The following is a 17,614-nucleotide window of genomic DNA, read 5'->3' as shown; positions in this document are numbered from 1 at the left end:
GCCTTCATTTTCTCAAAGGCAGAGCAGGATACCCAGGGCTCGGTTTACACCTATCGCCATTTCTAGCCACTGGGGGACCATAGGCAGGCTGGGGGAACTCATATTAATGTTAAAAAACCTCATAAAGTGAAATTTTCATGCCATGGGACCTTTAAGTGAACAAGGTGTACCCGGTCCACCAAACACTGGGCCGTCTTGACTGTCTTAATATTGCACATATTTCTGTTACTGTAGTCCTATTTACTATTTCATTATTCCATCCTTGCGTGGTGCAGCGGATCCATGCGCACTGTCTCCTGCCGTGGAGACGCTGGCCTCACAAACCTCTCCTCCTCTGAGTCGGACCTAGTATTTCACTGAGACTACTAACACTTAGAAAATAAATGGCATTACATCAGAGAGTTCAAACTGCTTATTGTGCGTAATTTGGACTGACTGAGATGCATGTTGTTCTGTAACTAGTGTGGCGCTGCCACTATTCTTTTGATTTGCACTTCGATATAGACTTTTTTATTTTTATTTTTTTTTTCTGCCATGGTTCGGTGCATTCACCGCCCGGTCACCATTTGCCACTCTGGGCATTTTCTTTTATTGCTTATCCGAGATGACAAACCTCCAAACAGAACTTTTGTTTTTTCTCGCCTCCACCTCAGCGATCAGCACCTCAACCTCACAGCCGGTGAAGTTTTTTTCCCGTCTGCAGCAGGATGACCCGTTGTGATTGGATAAAGAATGACGTCAGGGGCACATTTATAGTAATTTCCATATTCATTTATGGGAGGAGACAAGGCGGGGTTGGGGGCTCGTTCACGTGCGCTCAATTTCACGTTGATTGTGATGTATAAAGGAAAGGTGCGCAGGACCTGGCGTACGGCCGGTTTTATACATGTGAATATTTCTGTGCGTAGGTACTTTTCAAGTTTTGGCCGTACGCCATCTTCTGGTATGAAAGCTTCACAGTCTTTTATACATGAGGCCCCTGGTGTTGTCCTTGTTCCCACTAACAAAAGGGTAACCAACCTATCAGATGGGAACTAATCCAGTCAAACAAAATAAAACTTGCTGTGTACCCAAATGTCTTAAAATCCAAAACCCTCGACCACCGACTACCGATGTAGTTATTTGAGCATGTTTCGAATGTTGTTCACTATTTCCCTATATCCACTGCATAGTTTGACTCAAGTCATTTTTGGTACCCGGTGCTTTTCTTTAATTTTCCACTGTGCATAGTACCCCCTTAGTGTAGGCGGGATCCTCAGCTGATGAAAGAGTGAATAACAAAATTGGGTTTGCATGGTTATTTACAAATGGTGAGTTTGTGCAGGATGTCCCGTATCATGCTAGTGACGGTTGTGTCTGACCAATCAATGGTCTGTAGTGTTTTGACTCGACCTTCTACTATCGGCTCAGCTTACTTGAAAGAGGTGGTACCAAAAAAAGTAACAGGTACTATCCACCACTTTTGCTAATGGAAAATAAAAATAAAAGCGAGTAGAGTCGAGCCATGCAGTGGGAATGCTGCATAACATTGTGTGCAGAAAAATTGCACAGTGGCCCCCCTGTAACGTTTCCTGTATATTTTAATCAATCATCTTATCAGGTGGTGGGCAAAATATTACAAAAAACGTCCAAGACACAAAAGCCACAAACTGCAAACAGGAGAGCTGACAGTTTCAACAAATACTTAATAAACTTAATATAACAACTTTTATAAAAGGTAGGATTTTTCACAGGACTTCTGTGGTGGACTGCATCAGATGTAGCTACAAGTATCTATTAAACTGGAATCTCAGTGTACATATCAGTGTTTTTAAAATTAAATTATCAATGATATCTTTATTTTATTTTTTATTTTTTACAAAGCTGAGACTGCTTATGGTCCCTGTAACCCATGGCTGTTTTTCTGGCAGTAAAAGTTCCGATTTTTTTGTGTGAAAATGAAACTGCTTTTTAGAATACACGTTTTGTTTTCCCCATGAATGTCATAGTGTATTTACATGTAATACAGATTCTGTATTGAGAATGAGAAACATACAAATATAAACATTTGAAGAAGCTATACGGTTTAAGCTGCCATTATTTGCTTAAATACAAATCCTACCACACCAGTTATGAAGATAAATGTATAAAAATTTGTTAATATACATGTTGGTATACAGTATATATACAGTATATTTTGTAAATCTTAAAACCCATTATTTACTAATTTCTGTGAGACCTGTCAATCAATTTGGGAATCAAACTCTTTTTTTTTTTAGCCATGGGTTTACCCATTTTTTTGTATGTGATAACAGATTCTGCATTGAGGCCTGAAGACACACCTGTTGAATTTGTAATCTTTGTGAATGAAGTGAGAGGTGCAGTGGGAACTGGATTTTATCTTTATAAGTCTCGTCTAATCTCCTCGATTTGCAGGTTACATGAATGTCTTCATTAGGGACAGAGTCCACCGACAACATGGCACAGAGACTACATGTACAGTATGCTATATGTGTCACAAGCATAACCAGTTTCTCTCAGACAAAATTATCAATTTAATGGCATTTGGGTTGTGTACTGATCCTTTAAGCATGTGCTATAAAAACAAAAAAATAGCAGATTACAGCATGTCACAAAGGAAAATGGATTTCCCTGAAGTCAGCTTTCCAAAAAAAGAAATCCATAATTTTAAACGTCTACAGTACGTTTTCAGAGGTTTTATGAGCCCCTGGAGTCAAGTAACTTATTCTCCCAATAAAACACTTGATAATTACCTCTAAAACTGGATGTCTGAGCTTCAGTCATTCTATGCATTATACATCTTTTACCGTACAGACACCAGCAGATTTTACAGACCGACAATGAAGAACGATAAGGGAAGAGAAATACAGACTTGCATAGTTGGATTATATGATTTAACTCTGGATAGCTGGATAGGTAGTTTTAGAACTTCATAAAGACGTTTATGGTGCCAAGACAAAGAAAGCTGCATCAAAAGTGAGTATTTCAGTGAATGACTGTTACAACAGTTACCGTCCGTGTTTGAATGCTCAGCTGAGTAACAGCATGTAGGGAGGGAGTAATAGTATCGGACTGTGGTTATACTGGTTATATTCTTGGTTTAGATGTCTGCAACTGAATGAGGTTCTTCTTGAATGATTTCACTATCAATGACATGGTTGAGTTTAAGTCTTACATCACTGTATCCTGCCAACAAAAGAGCGTTGGACTGTTGGAGTGAGATTACATTTTATACAGACATTTAACCAATCCAATGCTTTCATTTAGGACCAAATCTGCAAAACTAATGGCATTCCATTCAGGTTCGTACTCACTGATACTGTGATACCAACACTTTAAACTAATGTTTGCATGTGTAAGCATTTAGCTTAAAGTACTGCCTCCCAAAGCTGCTAGCAAGGATGTAGACGCTTCTTCTTCTTTTCTAATGACAGAATTTTCTAATAAAATCAAGTGTTTCCCTCTGTGTCACTTAAGAAGACTCGATATGTTTCAGTAGGAAAAGCACAGATGCAAATAATAAAAGTGAGTGAGCAATGAATATTAGGCAAATTTCTTCACATTTTATGACATGTCAGAGTCTAAGCAGATATGCAAAAGCCAGAGTCCACTGTTAAAACACAGGGAAGTAAGAAGAAGGTCCTTATTCCCCTGCTGCTCTTTACAGTAACAAGACACAATTAAGCCCCGTTGTCTGAATGTTTACATTTCACAAGGTTCGCATGTCTGCTGAAGTTACCATTAAACAAAAGGTAAGAGAAATCGAGGAAAATCCAATACATTAACTCAGAAAATTAATGGTTAAAGTTTTCAAACAGGGGCTACAATATATTCCAGTTAATAATTTACATTCTTATCATATGTTTAAAGTTTCTTGAGTCAACAGTGGCATCGCTACAGTACAATAGTAAGAGAAATCCCACTTTGTTTTTCCTATTTTCCTCATACCTCATCCAGTTCATCTCTGGGTCAGGACTTGTATTTTCTCTGAAATTTGAGTCCATGTACTAACCAAACCTACTAAAAGTCGATAAGAGCTATTCATCTGTGCAACACAAATCAGTTTGTTTTTTTCTGAGGAGATATTCCTGAGTTATTTTAAATAAATAATGTCAATGCAAGACCAAGCTAGAAAAACAGAAAAACTTTATTTTTAAATTACAATCTACAAAGACAAAAAAGTGTATGTATACTATATGTATATGTAAAAACTATACATTGTAGAAAACTACACATATTAAACAATTCAACATGATGGAATAACAGTGATATAAGAAACAAAAATAACTGGGTGGTAAGTGCATGTGTGCAGAGCTGTGTACGTGCGTGAACATTTGGTCGCTCACTTGAAGCGAATGATCTCCTGGGTGGCCAGTTTGATGAGCTGGTTGAAGTCAAACTGGATGTACTTCCTCCAGTAGCGTCTGTCCCTGCCGTAGGTTTGAGCAGGATAACAAGGACTGGCTGAAACAGAGATTGGGTATACAGTATGCTCTCTTTAAATGAAGAACATAATGTTGATCCACAGCTGAGAACTGCACTTTACGCCAGGCTCAGATTATAGAAACTTTTGGCAAAATATTTGGTTTTATTGATATTATATAGAATATATTTATGAAAATACAACATAGTCCTGCATGTATTCCATTGTTGTTGGGGTTAGAATTTTCTTTTACAGATTAAATTATGCTCCACGCAAACCGCAGACTGACTCACTTTGGCTACAGGGGTAACTTCACACCTATTGTAATTTGCAATAATCTAAACGGTCAAGGCACTGTTTTCTTACCTGATACAAATAAAGAGTAGGAAGAGAAAAGACTTTTGAAATAATGACTACAAAGCTGGAGTACGTAACAGGTAGGGCTGGGTACCGATACGTTTATATGAGTATCGAAAAAAAAAATCTTTCGGTGCCAAATTTCTGTTCCAAAAAGCGTCTGAGCGCAAGCTTATCTGTCCTCTCCGCATATTGACACTGAGCGGAACACACACACACACACACACACACACACACACACACACACACACACACACACACACACACACACACACACACACACACACACACACACACACACACACACACACACACACACACACACACACACACACACACACACACACACACACACACCTATAGTTTTATAGCGATGCTGATAAAGTGGTGTCTAGTGTGATTACAGTTTTTCAAAACTTCACATTTACTGCGATATGATATTAATGGCGAGCTGAAAGCGGTCGCTGTGCTGTTGACGTTACACTTCCTCTTAGACAAGCAGGCACAACAGTGGTTTCTCTGCCCTGATCACTGACTGACAGGCTGAGCTTGCAAGGCAAGGCACTTTTAATAATGTTACTCTGAGTGAGCAGTTTTACCAGAATTTTTTACATTTTGATAACCGTTTTGATTCACAAATAAGGTGGAAAATAAAAGCTTTGGGTTTAATGTATTTTTGTTGATGTTGAAATGAATTTTAAAACATATGGTATCGAAAAAAGTATCGTTAGGAACCGGCATCGAAACTGAAGTATCGAAATTGGCACCGGATCGAAAGATTTTGAACGATACCCAGCCCTAGTAACAGGTTTTCTGGACAGCTGCAATAAAGGTTTGTGAAGATGTGACCACACCTGCGTAAGATAAGAGCACTTTAGAGAAGACAACATCATAGTTAAACACCATGTATAGAGGGGAGTTAAGACAGTTTGAAAAAGAGCAGGGGATTTATTTAGTGTAGAGAAATAAATTAATCTGCCTGTATGAGAGAGAATGCTAAAGGTGGTGTGTTTCTCTCCCTGGCATGATTAAAAGTAAACTGTAAGCTCACAATGTTTTCACCGATCCTATAACACCCTCTAGAGGTTAATAGTCCTTTTGGTCATGGTGAACTCATTTCATTAGAATAAAGCTACATGGTTTATATGCTGGTTGAAAAAAAAAGTGGCATCTGTGATCTCTTAACTTACATACTTGTATATTTTGTAAGAGCATCATCCGATCCATGCGTTTGTGTGCTCTCACCTATTCCGTGCAAGACTCTAGCAACAGCTCTTCCAGAGAACCTCTCATCGCTTCGGTTGGAAAGAAAACTTCTGATGTCCGCTCTAATCTGATTCTCCCAGTCTAACAACTGCAAACACACACATAAACACAAGTAAGCTACAATATCCAGAACATTCAAGACACAAATTTAGCCGATAATCATCCTGTGGGTTTTACCTTATATTTGTCAAGCTCCTCGATGTCCACTGGTGCGAGCATGTGGCTTCGGTCTCGCCTCTTGTCGAAGTACTCCGAGAGAAAGTCTTTTAGCTTCAGGCTGCGACTCTCATCCAAATCTTCGAGACAGGACGATGCACTCTGGAACGCAACACTGCAACACAACGCACACACAGAGTTACACGCAAAGTTAAACACACAAACATTTGGCAGGACTCTACTGTCTCGGCTGGCATTCTAAAAAGTTTAACGTGTCAAAGGTGTGAAAGCTTTTATATTGGGATACATTAGTCGTGATTTACATAATTTCATAGCAACCTTTATAAACAACTATTATCCATTAGCAAACCACTAATTCACCAACAATCTCACCCATTAATGTATCATGAATCAAGTGACAGATGGACTTGGTTTATACAAAATCATAAGTGAATTACAAATTCTGATTTTATTGTCATTAACTTTGGGTAGTTGTTGATGTGTTCAGTTGCAACCATTTGGGAACAACACAGGCAAATAATTCGAGGAGAAAGGAGGATAACAATTTATCTTTTGGCAGTCTAAAAAAATAAAAACATTTCAAGGCTGTGGAAATCTAAGTAGGTTTTTATGATAAATTTACCTTGAGGGTAAAAAAACAAACAAAAAAAACAGCTTTACTGTGTGTGTACCTTTTGAAGGCCTTGAAGCAGGCGGTCAGCTGGTAGAGCTGCGTTCTCTCTTGGTTTTGCACTCGATTGTGGAGGAACTGACAAACTCTGTCCATCTCCTCGTCGCTAAGGTCACCAAAGGAACGGAAGTAGAAAGACAAGGAGGAGAATTCAATGTGGACACCGCTACGTCCGCCAACTGAAACACAAATATTTGTGATTAATTGTTGAGTGTCTCCATTCATACATTTGGATTTGTTAACTTTTTAGTGGCAGTGTAAGTTTATATGGTAATGTTTTCCCAAACACAGGAAGGGGGTAAGAGGTAGACAGTTTGAGTAAAACCAGTTCACTTACAACTGTAAAATTCTTCACCGTTTGCACCGTGTGCACTTTTACGTCAGACTTGATTTAATTCACTAATAACAGTGACATCTTTTTCCTGCTATGTGTTTTGCTTTTGTGTCTGTGTGGATACTTGCTTGAGGTTTTGGAATTCTGCAAACCAAAATCTACCCCAGAGTGATAAAAAAATATATTTGAAGACTACTGAAGCCACATAAGGGAAAGAAGAAAAAAAAAAAGACAATAGAAACTTATAGACCCTGACAAACACAAACCCACATTTAATACAAAGATGTATTGGTAAGAAATGTCAGTAAAAGAGTAAGAGCTGCTCCAAACTATGCATGACTTTAAATTAGTGCTCACACATACCACTGCTCCACTGCAGCTGTCTGAGTCCTCTCTTCACAAGAGGAAGCTGCCATCCCATAGTGTCCGCAACCTCGACGACATCAAACTCCAGCTGATCACACGTCTCCACCCGCTCGCCCGCCATCCGCTTTCTGGCCAACACCACAGCAATCGGAGGGCAACTGTGGGGCAAAAATAAATTAAGTAAAACAGGATAAATTTGAACAACATATATCTTTGCCATTTCAAATATCTAATGACAACATTCATATCTTTAAATAAACAAACACATATTCATGCACACACAGTGCAGACTATATATTTTTCAGTGTCTTGTGCTAGAGTAGCCTAAAGAATGACAAACATTCCATACAGTTTAATGATTTTCTGCAGCTGTCTTGGTCCACCATAGCAGCTGGCTTTACACACAGACAGCGTGGGGTGGAGAAGTTCGACAAAGCGCTGAGGATGCAGCTCCAGATAGCAGAGCAGCGTTTCTACACCTGAAATACACAAAACACACAAAGAAAAAAAGAGACACTTAGGTTTTGTTTCACCTATTACTGTTTTATATGCATTTGGAACATTATAGCCACCACATTTTACTGTATTCTAATTGTACATTGAAGCCTGGCATGTGACTATTTCATGAAACTTGACTGGGCCTATATTTTCAGCAATTTCTCTTAATATACTCTATAAGGGCCTAGTACTGTATGTTTACCTGTCCTGCCACTTACATATCTATTGGTCTTCAACATCTATTTTTGTTTTGATTGACTCAGTCATGTTTCCACTTACCTTCCTCTGTGATGTCCAGAGCCTCCACAGTTTCTTGGATGGGAATCGCTCTTTCATGCGTGTGACACACTCGCTCTCTGGGCCATTGACTGCGCTCCTCTTCCTGGTCCATTAGCCAATCACCGGCTCCTTTCGCCTCCACGTTCCTGTGCTTCATCGATCCGTCAGCTTCCTCGTATTCGACTGTCTGCTCCTCTTTCCTCTCCTCCTCTTCCTTTCCTTCATCTCTACTTTCATGGAAGGGTAGCTCCGCTGCATCGGGATGGGACGACTCCTTGCAGTGAAAATAAGGTCACATCATTCACTTGGTTTTATATACAGATAACTTTGTGAAATGTGTCCTCACTAAAAACATAATTTATAAACAGTTTTCCAGCTAACTTATTTGCTTTAATTTAAACTGTCTTTTATCAGGTGAAAGAGTGAAGAAAAAATAATTAAAGAGATATTAGGTTAAGATATGAAAGACCTATTTATTTTTTTTATTACCTGTGCGGTTACTGGTGTGTCTGTATGTACTATGTCCTGCTGAGTGGGAGGGTTTAGGTTCTCCTGATCACACACATCCATCATTTCCAGAAGCTCCGAATCTTCAATGTCCTTTACACACAGACAGTTTATACTCAGTGGAATGTTTGTGACAGACAGACAGACAGACAGACAGACAGACAGAGTTAGAGTTGTAGAGTTACCTTTACAAGTTCCTGTTGTCTGTGGTGTATCTGTTTACATTTGCATGGAGGAAAAACTTTCTGGACCAGTTTTTTTACTGTGTAGTAGTCCACTGTGTCGGCATAGATGTGGCGACGCAGCTCATGGAGGTCGGCACCCTACAGACACACAAAAAATATATTTATACTTCAAATATAATGTGTAAGTGACAGCACCAAGAAGACCAGCAGAGAGCCACACAGATAGTTACAGTCTAGGGCTGGGCGATATGGAGAAAATCAAATATCACGATATTTTTCAACAAACACCTCGATGTCGATATTGCAACAATATTGTAAGGTTGACAATTGGTGCTTTCACAAAATATTTACACAATGATATTTTAGATAAATAATCATCAGTAATGTGGATATAATGACTAAGTGGTTAAGGCAAATAATACAACAGCTAGAACAGTCTGGTGAATTTAGAAAAAGACACCACTTTACTGTAATGCAGCCTTTGAAACCAAGAAAAGACTAAACTTACCATGTAACGATATTATAATTCTTCAAAATCTAAGACGATATCTAGTCTCATATCACGATATCTATATAATATTGAAATATTGCCCAGCCCTACTACAGTCTTACCTCAGGGTCCAGAAAGAGGTGACAGTGCGCTGGGTCTCCATCTCTTCCTGCCCTCCCAATCTCCTGAACGTAGCTCTCAAAGCTCTGGAAACACAGTAACGAGATAAACACAAGATTTGGACACTAGTTTTAGCAGAGTTTGGGTTGGTTTGGCTGTTGTTGTTTTTAAACAGGTAGAAAACAGGCGTTTTGAATCTTCATCATTTATTTATTAATTGTTTTTAATGGAAATTCAAAAATCCACCACACCATGACAACTGGGCGAAGACCTCCTGCTGAGGAAAATTACTAGATATGATCGAAAGCTCCAGAACAACAAATGTGGTAGAAAAAATGAAATTTGCCTATGCTTTATGTTCACAAAAATGTTATCAAACCTAATACAGTTGCAGATTACATCTAAAGGTTTTAATGTGAATACAAAGTTTGAGGAGCTTTTGCTTTAGATAAATTAGACCACCTTAGGCATGTTGTAGTGTATGATCCCGCGGACGTCAGATTTATCGAGGCCCATGCCAAAAGCCACAGTGGCCACCACGATTCTGAGCTCCCCGCACATGAAGTTGTTCTGGACACGACGGCGCTCAGACGCTGACAAGCCTGCATGGTACGACTCCGCCTGCCATTTCAGCGGTTTACGAATCTTCTTCCGTGCTAAAAGTAGAAAACACAGGGTAGTAAGAAAAACAATAGAAAGAGTGATTAAGTCAAAGAGAGACAAGTAAAAACAAAAAATAAAGTAAATGCTTTTTAAAAAGGGATGTAATACAGCAGCTTTCCATACTATGTTCTAGTTTTAAAAGCGGCATGTCTCTCTCTCTCTCTTTCAGTGATAAATACTTTTTTTAATCAATCAAATATGAATCATTCCACTCTTACCCAGCGCTTTCTTTTTCTGTCCTACGGGGTTGTCATGTATCCGTCTGCTGCTGTTGGTGTGCTTGTTTTCTTTCACCAGCACCCCCTGCAGGCAGGTCCGGAGCAGCGCCGCCACACGAGTCGTCTCCTCTCTTCTGGTGCAGTAGACGATGACGGAGTCCAGACAACCAAAACGATCACCTTTCAACAAGGACACTAAAGCCTTAATTAATAAAGACGGGAGAAACAGAAAGAAATATTAAGAGAACAATTTTTTGTAGCTCGACACAAGGAGGTAGATGGCATCTGACATGGATGACAAATTCAGGCCCTCTGAAAATGTTAAGGAACATTTAGATCCAGCATCATTTCAACTTTGCGTTGCATTGCTCAGGGACACAGACAAACATGCTACTCATCACACCTGATCTTTTTCTCTATCCATGGACACGGACAGATGCAGGTTAGGGGGCACTGCTGCAGATCGAACTGCAATGCCATCTTCATCAGTGATGTCCAGATGTCGCGCAATGTCCAGAGCAGTGGACAGTGTGGCCGTAGCTGTGAGTCCCAGCAAGCACTGCACTCCCAACCGCTCCCGTAGTACCTAACAAACACACATAGTCTTTTGTGACTGTTGCAGCAATTATTAGTTCATACAGGGATGTTTATGTGTGACTGGCTGCAGATAGACCAACACTGATGCTTAAGATTGTAGCAATCATCAGGAGAAACACCATTGCTCAGAAAACTATCCTTGATTTAAGATCCAAATTTATCAATATGCTATAAAATGAGCAGCTTGGTGTTGAAGCAGGTGGTTTTAACTGTGCTATTGTTGGTTTATTTGCTGACCTTCAAACAACAGTAGTATTAATATCAAAATGTTAAGTATTAAGCACAATAAAATTCTGTGCATTCTCATCTAATGTTTAGAGCTTGTTTTTCCTGACAGATGGAAAATGCAGTGCAGGAACCGACACAAACACCATCATTAACCCACCTTACAGAGTCTCAGGTAGCAGGGTCTAAAGTTGTGTGACCACTCTGAGACACAATGAGCTTCGTCTATACAGGCGAAGGCCACAGGAGGGAGCTCCTGAGCGGAGGGCAGACACCCTGACCCTGAACCGCCTCCACCGACCAGAGCCTCTGGAGAGAGGAGCAACACACACACCTCGCCTGACTTCACCTGGAGGAACAGAGAAAGGAGATTGCACATTATGTGCTGAATATATGATTCAAGATTACTCTTTGTTTTAAACTACATTACTGAGAATCACAACAGTTTAAACTACATTATTGTGCTATCAAAATACATCTGTATGGTTTACAGAAAAAGGGAATAGCTTTTGATCTGGATTTGAAATGTGGCATTTATTTTAATCTTTGAGACACAGAAAGATGTTGGAGTTTAAAACCTACAACTGTAGTGTTCCTCAAACTCTGAAATCTTGAGTCTTGTGTCGGTTACCTTTTCTATGGCACTTTCTCTCTGTTTCATTGTCATGTTGGAGTGGATACAGGCTGCCTTCAGATTGGCTGGCAGGCCAGACAGCTATACACACACAAACACACAAGACATGTATGACAAAATGTATTAATTATCACTGTTGTGTGTGTGTGTGTGTGTGTGTGTGTGTGTGTGTGTGTGTGTGTGTGTGTGTGTGTGTGTGTGTGTGTGTGTGTGTGTGTGTGTGTGTGTGTGTGTGTGTGTGTGTACCTGATCGTCCATTAGTGACACTAGAGGTGAAATGACCAAAGTGATGCTTTTTGATCGCTTAGCGTACAGGAAGGCTGGGAGCTGATAGCACAATGATTTACCCATCCCTGTTGACAACACTACGAGGGTAGAGAGACCTGCAGGAAAAAGTGGGGGAGAGAGACAAACATGAATACAGAGATTATAGGTGTGTGGGCTTTCTTATAAGTGTGTACTGTGCATACCTGACAGGATTCTCATGATGGCTTCCTCTTGTCCTGGTCTAAATGACTGGTAGCCGATGTCTTTCAGAGCTGCGTAGACCTCAGCAGGTGTTTCTAAACAGACACATTCCCACAAAGAAAACATGAGCAAATGTCCTGTGTCTTTTTTTCATCCTGTTGTTCTTGATTATAAGCAACACAGTGAGTGTTTACCCTGGACTTTCCCATCGTCTGTGAGATGATAAAGCGGTTCCACTGGTGGTGGAGGAGCAGGGCGCTCATAGTCAGGACGGATTACATTCAGCAACACCTCGTCTTTATGGTTACTGTCCGCCTCCTTATCTTGGTTCGGCTGCTCCTCTGTGATACTGAGAGGCGCCACTGGAACACACAAACACATCTGGATTTAAATACACACTGATGCAAATAATATTAAGATCTGATTTGCAAAGTTGCATTGCTTGTGTGTGTGTGTGTGTGTGTTGATTTAAGTTGCATTAAATATTGTCACAAATTTTTTGGGGGGCTGGACACATATTTATTTAACAAACAGACAAACCTGAAAACCTATATTCATGCAGTGGAGAAAAAACTCCCAATATTTAGAACTAACACTGTCACAAAAAAAAGGTGGAAAGCAGCATGCTCAGTAACAGAAAAGTTCAACAACAGGCGTACCCAGTGGCTGAGGTTGCAGTGTGCCTGTTGCCCTGGCAACCTCCTCCAGGGTGGGCAGTTCAAACAGCTCCTCTTCAGCAGGCTGGTCCTCAGGAACAGGAGGGGGAGGGGCTGCAAAACAGAGTTGTTCAATAATACCACCAGTGCAGAGGTGATATTTACAGTCTTGTGTAAAACAGCTGAATCTATCACATGGTCCTGATATGTTCAGGCAAACAGGCTGACCACTTTCAAAAAGTGGTCACATGACTGTAGCTCATACTACAGCTGGTCAGCCAGCTACGTGCATTTAATGATCTGACAACGTAATCAATATGGTTTAGTTGACACCAAAAAGTTATTACATTCATTGAGGAGATGAACAACTGCTCACATAATTCTCAGCAATAAAAAGAAAAAGCATTAGTTTTTTGTCAAACAAGTAAATTAAACAATCATTAATTTATGAATATGCGTCACTTTGTATTACCTCGTCCCTTGCAGTCCATGGCCCAGTGTCCGGTCCCTCCACACTTGTAGCAGGTGTCACCCTGGCGACTGAGCCCCCCTCTGAATCCTCCCCTCCTTCCTCTGCCAAAAAATCCTCCAGCTCCACCAAACCGCTCACCTTTCAGCTGGAACTTCTGCATGTACATCTGAAACACACAGTAGATTTAGGACTCCGATAACATTGTGATAAGTCATGTAAAACTGATGTATGGTTTAGATTTCTTTGAAAAAAGGCACAAATACAGCCATTCCTCAGAAGACGGGTTGTGTATGCTTATTGCCTTATTTTCTAAAAGCAATACACACAGCTGATTTATTTGACTAATTTAAAACAAGTGTGTTTTATAATTTAGATTTGTAACACTTGTCCAGTACATCATTCACAGAGTGAGCGCTGAGTTCAGTTTTACCTTTAATATTTGATTATAAGACAACTTCTCTAAACACTTGCGATCAGTCCCAGACATATCAGTGCCACTTACACAAAACATACCTGTTTGCGTAGACCAGCACCTCTGAGTGCGTATCCTTTGACATGAGATTTCTTCTTCAGATTTATCTTCACAAAGTTACCCTCTGTGGCTTTCATGCCTCTGTACAAATAAAGACGTGTTTGTACACAGAATACAAATAGAAATGTTTCAACACAGTAGGATGTGTATCGTCTTACCTGGCTCTGACAGGCTGACTGCGATACATTCTCTTGGCTTCCAATTCCTCATCTATTTCACCAAACAAGTTCTCCTGCGGAACCTTGACAGAAATAATTCTATGTATAACTAATTTGAACAGTATGCAGTATGTGGTGATGAATACAAATTAACTGACTTACCTTTTTGGGTTCCTTGGTTTCTTTCTCTTCTTCTGCATCTTCATCTCCCTTTTTCTTGGTTCTCCTTTTCTTCCCTCCTACTTGAGCTGGGCTGGGGTTTACATCAGAGCTCTCCTCTTTCTTTTTGCCATTCCTACGTCTCTTCTTCACTCCTCCCTCCTCTGTTGTCTCTCCCTGCACGTTCTCTTCCACTCTCTGCCTTTTCCTCCCTTTCTTCTTTGTACCTTTGGATTTGTGACTGGTCTCTGTGCCATCTTCTGGCGTTAAAGGTGGCGACAGTCCTCTTTCCATCTCCTCACCTTCCTTCCTTTTCGCTTTTTCTTTCCCTCCTCCTCTGCTTTTTCCAGTGTGTTGTAGAGAAGGTTTCGGTGCACTAACACCGACTGTTTTGTCACTTGTAATGCTCTTAAGCATTGTATCTCTTCCCAAGTCTATTGCCTCTCTGCTTTCTCCCTCTGCATCTATTTCTTCTTTTTCAACTTTTTCATCTCCTTTTATTTTCCCTTCCGTTTCTCTTCCTCCCTCTTTCTCCAGATTTATCTCCTGGTTGCCTGCTCCAGGCTTCACCTCAGTCCCCATCTCTCCAAACACCTGACACCTCTCTAGCCAGTTTCTGTCGACAAAACTCAGTCTGCTGGCAGGAGAAGCCCTTACTCCAATGCCTCTACTTCCCATTCCTCCTCTGAAACCTCCAAGAACCCGAGGGCTTCCTCTCAAGCTAATCAAAGTTCCAACATCTGCATCACTAATACCCTTATGTGGGGTTACTAAAGTTTCAACATGTTGTTTTCTGTCTCCTGAAGCTCCTATACTTTCATTTAACTTTCCTGTGGCTCCTACATCTCCTCTTGAAGTTCCTACTCTACATGGAGAAGATAATGATGACAACAAGGCAGAAGATCTGGCTGGAGAGGGAGCTACACTTGAGACATTTTGATTTTCTGAACTAATAACTTTACTAGTACTACAACTACTGGCAGCACTTGCAGGCTCTTCACAAGACTCTCTGATAGGTTCAAATGATTCAAACGGCTCTTCAGGCTCCACTTTCTGAGGTGTCTTTGAAGCCAGGGATCCCAGGCAAGTCTTAAATCTTCTGTAAACAAGGGCAGAATTACAGATAAAGCTCACACAAAACATTTGAGGTCCATTACTTGTCATTCTATTCGAACAAACGTTTTTTAATGGCTATCTGGCTTGGAAACATAAGATGGTAGCACCACAACTATTGGCAGTGTTGAAATTCAAGTAAATATGGGATACATTATAGGTGAGCTGCAAAAGTCATTAAGAAATTATTGAAAGACATTGGAGGACATAATAAACACAACATTGGGTACATCCATTTCCAAATTGCCAAACATTTAGTCACAGTAGTGGCTGTTAAAGATGTAACAACAGCCCTATAAAACACATCGAAACAAAGAAAGTATCCGAGTTTTACAAAATGGTTGCTGAAAATCAAAAACACTGAAAAATGTGTGTCGAATAAAATAATCAACCATCACCTTGGTGTGAAAGGGCTGGATTCAGGGTCAGTGAAAGTGGACGCAACAGGGCTGTTTGTCTGTCCAGTTTGTCGATCTTTCAAGGAGTTTAGAGGCAATCGACCAGGAAGGACCGATTTCCTCAGTGAGACAGGTCTTTCCTGGAATATAAAAATAAACCAAATTTGATAATTGTCAATGTGACCAGTCTGTCACTTAATTGTAGCACAATGAGGAAGGCCAAATGTTTAAGTGTACATTCTCTCTCTTCCTATAATGTGGTGTGGTCAGGTTTTTCCAAAGTGCCTCACCTTACTGAGTGTCACTAGGTTGTTTTTAAGCTTTAGGCCATAGTATTGGGCAGAGGCCTTAAGACTCTCTTTTTCCTCGGATGTCAGTCTGGGAGAAGATGCCGGCTGTGAACTGCGGTTTAGATGGGCACCCCAACAGTCCCCGTCCTACAAAGATCAATCAAAGCAGATAGACACGTGCGTAGGCAATAAATTGTCTATCTTGTCTATGGGGGTTTTTCTACAAAGAAAACACAGTCACAAACACACTTTCTTTAGTACCTTCTGGACTGTTATGACCTCAGCTGTAGATCTGGGCTGTTCAGCATGACCGCTGGCTGAATCACTGCTGCTGTTTTCTTTGGCTTGTTTCAAACTGCGGTACTCTTTATACAGCTCTGGAATAAAGATACATAATGTAACAGGCTTCTGTCTCTAAACAGATAATCTATGCTGTAGATGGACTAGATATACTTTTATTTATCTGTGTTGCAAGTTATGGATCATACTCACTCCTGGTCTCCTCTGGAGCTTGATCAATGTCCTCCTGAAAATTTAAGACCATTTTAATAGTTAACTATTGTGGAAAAAAGGGAAACTGTAGCAGCAATGGCATGTCCTGGGACCAACAGAACAATTATTTTGCTCCCTGTTAACTCTCGGCTATGTTTAAGTAGCGTTTAAATTAGCTACCTTGTTTGGTTTCCTCTGGTGGTCTTTGAAGAACCCCTGCTCCCAGCTTTTCAGCTGAAGTTTCACATCGTTGTATCGATCCATGCTAACGCCAACTACAGGGCCGATACGTCTTAACGTTACCTGTCAGAATGATCTAACTTTAATGTATTACATAACTTACATCATTTAACGTTAGCGCATAACGCATGTCGGACGACAGCTTCCGTTACAGCAACACGATAACGTTAGATGACGTTAGCTAGCTAACTTAACGTTATTATCGCGACATTATTGCTGGCGTTTTTCAGGATTTAGCAGCGAAACCCTTGATTTTTAGTAACCGTGAGTTACTTTAGCTTCTTCTTCGTCTATAATAAAAGTTATAGCGACTCAAACAGACAAAGGGTTACATGTGTAGGACATAGCTAGCTATCATGTTTGGAAATTGTATTAAAGGGCTTTCTTCCGCTGTGTATGTTGTTTACGATTTTCCCGCGCAGGAGAAATGACAGCTTGTGTTGCCAGGTTTCTTCCCATATCCTCCAGTCTCACAAAACATACCGGTAGCTTTCGTGTTTTTAATCAAGGTGAAACAACTTTATAAGCGTAAGAACATGAATATGAAAGTAATAAAAAAGTACTCTATGTAATAATTGTGAATCTCTTGAATTTCTAACACATCCGTAAACACGAGTGGGTTGAGCC

The 17,614-nt window shown here is 40.3% G+C and overlaps 1 protein-coding gene across 2 annotated transcripts; it reads right to left on the bottom strand.

Annotated features, from left to right (window-relative positions):
* Nucleotides 1–4,178: 4,178 nt before the first annotated feature.
* On the bottom strand, nucleotides 4,179–17,612 carry recql4 (RecQ helicase-like 4). 2 transcript variants are annotated; one of them, XM_028598046.1, is made up of 28 exons: nucleotides 16,928–17,612; nucleotides 16,748–16,781; nucleotides 16,517–16,632; nucleotides 16,256–16,402; nucleotides 15,966–16,105; nucleotides 14,458–15,553; nucleotides 14,296–14,378; nucleotides 14,119–14,218; nucleotides 13,606–13,771; nucleotides 13,137–13,247; nucleotides 12,672–12,839; nucleotides 12,480–12,572; nucleotides 12,256–12,392; nucleotides 12,007–12,090; nucleotides 11,536–11,724; nucleotides 10,957–11,139; nucleotides 10,554–10,755; nucleotides 10,135–10,328; nucleotides 9,675–9,758; nucleotides 9,063–9,200; nucleotides 8,860–8,970; nucleotides 8,371–8,644; nucleotides 7,943–8,072; nucleotides 7,591–7,751; nucleotides 6,895–7,072; nucleotides 6,224–6,377; nucleotides 6,026–6,134; nucleotides 4,179–4,464 (listed from the first exon to the last, which is right to left on the bottom strand). In XM_028598046.1, the coding sequence occupies exons 1-28, from the start codon at nucleotides 17,009–17,011 to the stop codon at nucleotides 4,343–4,345; spliced, it is 4,788 nt and encodes a 1,595-aa protein (XP_028453847.1). In that variant the 5' UTR covers nucleotides 17,012–17,612; the 3' UTR covers nucleotides 4,179–4,342. The 2 variants fall into 2 exon arrangements, with proteins under 2 accessions (XP_028453847.1, XP_028453848.1); XM_028598047.1 differs by having other exon boundaries at nucleotides 14,458–15,550.
* Between the last annotated feature and the right edge of the window lie 2 nt (nucleotides 17,613–17,614).

Source organism: Perca flavescens, chromosome 14, assembly GCF_004354835.1.
Source record: "Perca flavescens isolate YP-PL-M2 chromosome 14, PFLA_1.0, whole genome shotgun sequence".
NCBI lineage: Eukaryota > Metazoa > Chordata > Actinopteri > Perciformes > Percidae > Perca > Perca flavescens.
Note: the sequence above shows the minus strand (reverse complement) of the source record. Positions and strands in the feature narration are given on the sequence as shown.